The sequence below is a fragment of the Oncorhynchus tshawytscha genome, unplaced genomic scaffold (genome assembly GCF_018296145.1).
Source record: "Oncorhynchus tshawytscha isolate Ot180627B unplaced genomic scaffold, Otsh_v2.0 Un_contig_2472_pilon_pilon, whole genome shotgun sequence".
Taxonomy (NCBI): domain Eukaryota; kingdom Metazoa; phylum Chordata; class Actinopteri; order Salmoniformes; family Salmonidae; genus Oncorhynchus; species Oncorhynchus tshawytscha.
In genome coordinates this window covers 51,207-58,454 of record NW_024608526.1, presented here as the reverse complement: position 1 = coordinate 58,454, position 7,248 = coordinate 51,207, and the positions used below count along the sequence as shown (strand labels likewise).

At 40.3% G+C, this 7,248-nt stretch overlaps 1 protein-coding gene across 1 annotated transcript; it reads right to left on the bottom strand.

Annotated features, from left to right (window-relative positions):
- Positions 1 to 442: 442 nt before the first annotated feature.
- On the bottom strand, positions 443 to 3,592 carry LOC112240899 (uncharacterized protein FLJ43738-like; the record flags this gene model as incomplete). The annotated part of the gene is made up of 5 exons (XM_024409120.2): positions 3,401 to 3,592; positions 3,150 to 3,267; positions 2,684 to 2,955; positions 2,263 to 2,418; positions 443 to 697 (listed from the first exon to the last, which is right to left on the bottom strand). Coding segments are annotated over exons 1-5 (993 nt in total), but the record flags the coding sequence as incomplete, so codon positions are not given.
- Positions 3,593 to 7,248: the final 3,656 nt, after the last annotated feature.

The following is a 7,248-nucleotide window of genomic DNA, read 5'->3' as shown; positions in this document are numbered from 1 at the left end:
TCTATATATATATATATATATATATATATATATATATATATATATATCTCTTATTATATGGAGACTCTCTATATAACTTTATATAACTGTATATAACTTACTGTATGGAGAGAGCCTAACATGATGATGGTATCTTACTGTATGGAAACAGTCTCTATATATCTTACTGTATGGAGACAGTCTCTATATAACTTACCGTATGGAGACAGTCTCTATATAACTTACTGTATGGAGACAGTCTCTATATAACTTACTATATGGAGACAGTCTCTACATAACTTACTGTATGGAGACAGTCTCTACATAACTTACTGTATGGAGACAGTCTGTATATAACTTACTGCATGGAGACTGTCTCCCAGAGTCTCCTGACACCTTTATGTTTCAGTCCTTCCAGAACAAAAAGGTGGATTTGTTTATCTAGCAGGTGGAACCCCGTCACCACATCCAAGTCACAGCTCTCCCTCTCCGGCGCCGCCATCTTGTAACACGACAATGCCCGCTCCACAGTCTCCTCTGATTGGTCCTCCAGATGGAACGCCACAGCATTGATCCTTAGTAGCTCCGCCCTAAGCCGTGACATCACCGGGACATTAGCGTACTTGAACAGGTATATGATGCGTCCGAACGGGCAGTCCCATGCCCCGTCACTGGCCCCACCTCCTCCCGTCAGAGGACAGGCAATCTCCACCTGCACCTAAATCAATAAATCAATCAATTTCCCAAGTTGGGATCAATAAACTACGACTAACCCTACTACTACCACTACCACCACTACTACTATTAATACTACCACCACTACTACTATTAATACTACTACCACTACTACCACTACTACTACTACCACTACTACTATTAATACTACTACCACTACTACTATTAATACTACTACCACTACCACCACTACTACTACCACTACTACTATTAATACTACTACCACTACTACTATTAATACTACTACCACTACCACCACTACTACTACCACTACTACTATTAATACTGCTACCACTACTACTATTAATACTACTACCACTACCACCACTACTACTACCACTACTACTATTAATACTACTACCACTACTACCACTACCACTATTAATACGACTACCACAACTACTACTACCACTACTACTATTAATACTACTACCACTACTACCACTACTACTATTAATACTACTACCACTACTACTATTAATACTACTACCACTACTACCACTACTACTACTATTAATATTACGACCACTACTACTACTACTACCACTACTACTATTAATACTACTACCACTACTACTATTAATACTACTACCACTACCACCAATACTACTATTAATACTACTACCACTACTACTACTACTACTACCACTACTACTACCACTACTATTAATACTACTTACCACTACTACTACTACCACTACTACTATTAATATTACTACCACTACTACTACTACTACTACCACTACTACTATTAATACTACTACCACTACTAGCACCACTACTATTAATACTACTATCACTACTACTATTAATACTAATACCACTACCACCACTACTACTATTAATACTACTACCACTACTACTACTACTACTACCACTACTACTACCACTACTATTAATACTACTACCACTACCACTACTACCACTACTACCACTACTACTATTAATATTACTACCACTACTACTACTACTACTACCACTACTACTATTAATACTACTACCACTACTAGCACCACTACTATTAATACTACTATCACTACTACTATTAATACTAATACCACTACCACCACTACTACTATTAATACTACTACCACTACTACTACTACTACTACCACTACTATTAATACTACTACCACTATTAATACTACTACCACTACTACTATTAATACTACTACCACTACTACTACTACCACTACTACCAATACTACTATTAATACTACTACCACTACTACCACTACTACTACTACTACCACTACTACTACTACTACTACTACCACTACTACTACCACTACCACTACTACTATTAATACTACTACTTCTACCACTACTACTACTACTACTACTACTACTACTACTACTACCACCACTACTACTAACACTACTTCTACTACTATTAAGACTACTATTCCTACTATTAGTACTACTACTATTACTACCACTACTACTATTATTACTACTATTAATTCTACCACTACTACTAATACTACACCCACTAATACTACTGCTACTACTACTACTACTACTTCTACTATTCTACTACTACTATACCTTTAGCTGTGAATTGGCGTCAAAGTAGTGTCCAGGCTGTTGCTCTGACCCATCCACCCCTCCTGTCCCTGGCATGGAGGCCATTTTCCTCTCCCAGTCACTCCTCTCACTACTCAACAGCTGGGGCGGTGGGGAACAGCGGATCGGCAGGTTCACCTGGTCATGGAACGGGAAAGAACACTAAATATTCCCATCCAACTGGTTCTGGTGCTGAAAAGAAAGATGGATGAATGTCTGCCACGATCTTCCCACTGAGGTTTAAGTGAGTAGCACAAAATCTGAGTCAGAGCAATGTTGTTATATTGTGATATTGATTACTGCTTTCTTGGGAAAGAGCTAGAAAGGCATTTCACTGTACTTGTGCACGTGACAATTAAAACAGTGAACAGTCTTGTTTTTGCTTGATCAATGCTAGCTTCACCTTCAGACTCCTCTGTCCTTGTAGCAGGTCGTTGAGGTTAAGCTTGGCGAGGCCACAGGGGTCATAGTGTTTGCTGTTCTCTCTGAAGGGGTGGTGATTGGTCCGTTTCCCAGAGACAGGGACGACACTGCTTAGCTTGTCATCATTGGGATATGTCCCAAACAGGGCGGGGCTGGTCGACACCTTCTCCAACTTCCTGTCTCTGTCGTGGACCTCAATCTCCAGCGGAGGACCTCGCAGGACCTCCAACAGCTCCCCGGGACTTAGCAAGCCTGGATTAGGTAGAGCTAGCAATAATAAAAGCTCCAACAATAGACAGATTTAGCAATAGCTGTAGCAGTAACATTAGCTTTAGCAATAGCTTTAGCGCTAATGATAGATAAAGCGATAACTGCATTTTGCGATAGCGATGATATGAATAGTGACAGTAAACAAGTTCTTAAGGGCATGTTTGACAGTGCTCCACCTGTCATGATGACATTGACGTCATTGAAGTAAACGTTAGTCCTGTGTTCCTGGCCTTTGGTCCGGTGCTTAGACGTGTTATGGAACTGGTACTGGCAGTACACTGGCAGACACTTCTCCTGACAGAAGATGTAGTAGAAGAGGAAAGGATGTTTGGGGTCAGCTGAGACAGTGTAGTGTTAGTACCTACAGTGTGTGGAAGGGGGCAGGCTGGGAGGATCATGTTAGAGGTCAAGAGTTGGGGTATATTACCTCTAAGACATGGAAGGGGACAGGGGATGATGGCAGGGAGGAGGCTGACAGGATGGTGATGACTAGAGGGTTGAGTTCAGCCTTCAGCTTCTCAGAGATCAGAGGTCGGTCAAGTGTGATGTTACACAGACCCTCATACACCCCAGAGGAATACGTCTCCAGGCAGTCAGTCAGACACCGGTCTCCTAACATACACATGAAAAAAAAAAAGGACAAGATTGACATACTTTACAACAAAACTGTTGTTCTTCATCTGCGTTTTAGAACTACATTAACTTTGCCATGCCAATAGTAAAACATTTTATGTGTCTTTTCTTTGGTGTTGTGATACTGAGTTTAGCAGTGTAGTTGTAACTGGGGGATTTTGGGAGGGGCTACAGATGTTTCTAATTGGCTAGCCTTTGCCCACCAACCGGGTGTTTTGTTTTTCAGGGAAAATTGAGCTTTTAGGTGTTAGCAAGGCGGCACTCCATCTTAACTCCTCCTCAACATTTACTGGATTGGTTGAACAGTGCAGAAGAAAACCTCCAGACAGTTTTTTTTCTTGTCACGACCAGTATGTAGTGGATTTAGTTTCAGGCAGTTATTTTGAGCCTGCTACGTCAGGTAACTTATTGCCTTGTGAAGTTTGTAATAGGGCTCCAGTGAAGGGCTCAAATGTATTTATAAAGCCCTTTTTACATCAGCAGATGTAAAAAGGGCTTATACAGAAATCCAGCCTAAAACCCCAAACACCAAGCAATGCAGATCTAGAAGCACAGTGGCTAGGAAAAAGTCCCTTGAAAGTCCGGAACTTAGGATGAAACCTTCCATCCGGCAGAGGCGTAGGAGCCTGACGATCCGGCTGAGGCGTCGGAGCCCGACGAACTGGCTTTCCCTTCCATTCTATCCAATTTTTCTTTCCTTCCATTCCATTACCATTTACTTCCATTCTATCCTGTTTCCTTTTCCTTCCATTCTAACCAATCCCCTTTTCTTCCAATCTATCCCATTTCCCTTCCAACCTATCCTATTTCCCTTCCAATCTATCCCATTTCCCTTCCAACCTATCCTATTTCCCTTCCAATCTATCCCATTTCCCTTCCAACCTATCCTATTTCCCTTCCAATCTATCCCATTTCCCTTCCAACCTATCCTATTTCCCTTCCAATCTATCCTATTTCCCTTCCATTCTAACCCATTTCCCTTCCAACCTATCCTATTTCCCTCCCATTCTAACCCATTTCCCTTCCAACCTATCCTATTTCCCTCCCATTCTAACCCATTTCCCTTTTCTTCCATTGCATTCTATCCAATTTCCCTTTTCTTCCATTCCATTTCCATTTCTATCCATTCTATCCTGTTTCCTTTTCCTTCCGTTCTAACTCAGTCCCTTTTCGTCCAATCAATCCCATTTCCCTTTCCCACCATTTCATCCCATTTCCGTGGGAAATGCTGTTACACTACTCTATCAAATTTCTTTAAATTCAATTCTTTCCCATTTCATTTTCCGTCCATTCCATTTCCGTTTCCTTATATTATATCCATTTCCCTTTCCTCCGATTCGATCCCATTTCCCATTCCTTTCATGCCATGCCATTCCATCTATTTTGATTCCATTCACTCACATTTCCCTTTCCTTCCATTCCATTCCTCTCTATCCCATTTACCTGTCCTTCCATTCTATCCCACTTCCCTTTCCTTCTATTCTATCCCATTTCATTTTCCGTCCATTTCCTTCCATTTCCGCTTCCTTAAAACCTCTTTGGGCTAGGGAAACTATTTTCACATCTGGATGAAAAGCATGCCCAAAGTAAACTCCCTGCTACTCAGGCCCAGAAGCTAGGATATTTATATAATAGTAGATTTGGATAGAAAACACTCGAAAGTTTCTAAAACTGTTCAAATTATGTCTGTGAGTATAACAGAACTTATTTGGCAGGCGAAACCCCGAGGACAAACCATCCAGGATTTTTTTTGTTGAGGTGACTGTTTTTTCAATTTGGTTTCTATGGGAATCGAGATTTCTGAGGCATCTGGTTGCAGTTCCTATGGCTTCCACTAGATGTCAACAGTCTTTAGAAATTGGTTGATGTTTTTCTTTTGAATAATGAATAAGTAGCCCTTTCGTTTCTGGGTGTCGAGCCAAGTGGACTGTTTTATTTGGGGCACACGACCTGGAGCTCGCTCCACTTTCATTTTATCCGCTATTGAACACAGTATATTTCGTCTTAAATTTGATTGATTATTTACGTTTTAAAATACCTAACGTTGGATTAGTAAAGTTGTTTGAAATGTTTGGACCAAGTTTACAGAACTTTTTAGATAATTTGTAGTCATGTTGGGCGAGTTGGAACTGGTGTTTTCTGAATCAAATGCGACAAATAAATGGACATATACAGGTACCCCCTGTATATAGCCTCCACATTGACTCTGAACTGGTACATTCCCTTTGCTTCCATCCTATACCGTTTCCTTTTTCTTTCCATTCCATTCAATCCCATTTCCCTTTCCTTCCATTTCATTCTATACCATTTCCCATTCATTCTATTCGATCCCATTTCCCTTCTTTCCATTTAATTATATTCCATTTCCCTTTCATTCCATTCCATTCTACTCCATTTCCATTTCCTACCATTCTATCCCATTTTCCTTTCCTTTCCTTCCATTCAATCTCATTTACCTGTCCTTTCCATTTTATACGATTTCCATTTCCTTCCATTCCATTTCCATTTCCTTCAATTCAATCCCATTCCCTTTGGTTTGTTTCTGTCAGATTTCCCTTTCTATACATTAAACCCATTATATTCCTTTCAATTTCACTTGTCTTCCATTCTACCCAATTTTCCATTTCCTTCCATTTCCCTTTCCTTCCATTATATTCTACCCCATTTCCCTTTCCTTCCATTCTATTCTACCCCATTTCCCTTTCCTTCCATTCTATTCTACCCCATTTCCCTTTCCTTCCATTATAGTCTACCCCATTTCCCTTTTCTTCCATTCTATTACACCCCATTTCCCTTTCCTTCCATTCTATTCTACCCCATTTCCCTTTCATTCTATTCTACCCCAATTACCTTTCCTTCCATTCTATTCTACCCCATTTCCCTTTCCTTCCATTCTATTCTACCCCATTTTCCTTCCATTCTATTCTACCCCATTTCCCTTTCCTTCCATTCTATTCTACCCCATTTCCCTTTCCTTCCATTCTATTCTAGCCCATTTCCCTTTCCTTACATTCTATTCTACCCCATTTCCCTTTCCTTCCATTCTATTCTACCCCATTTCCTCTTCCTTCCATTCTATTCTACCCCATTTCCCTGTCGTTCCATTCTATTCTACCCCATTTCCCTTTCCTTCCATTCTATTCTACCCCATTTCCTTTTCCTTCCATTCTATTACATCCCATTTCCATTTCCTTCCATTCTATTCTACCCCATTTCCCTTTCCTTCCATTCTATTCTACCCCATTTCCTCTTCCTTCCATTCTATTCTACCCCATTTCCTCTTCCTTCCATTCTATTCTACCCCATTTCCTCTTCCTTCCATTCTATTCTACCCCATTTCCCTTTACTTCCATTCTATTCTACCCCATTTCCCTTTTCTTCCATTCTATTACATCCCACTTCCCTTTCCTTACATTCTATTCTATCCCATTTCCCTTTCCTTCCATTCTATTTTACCCCATTTCCCTTTCCTTACATTGTATTCTACCCAATTTCCCTTTCCTTCCATTATATTACATCCCATTTCCCTTTCCTTCCATTCTATTCTACCCCATTTCCCTTTCCTTCCATTCTATTCTAGCCCATCTCCCTTTCCTTCCATTCTATTCTACCCAATTTCCCTTTCCTTCCATTATATTACAT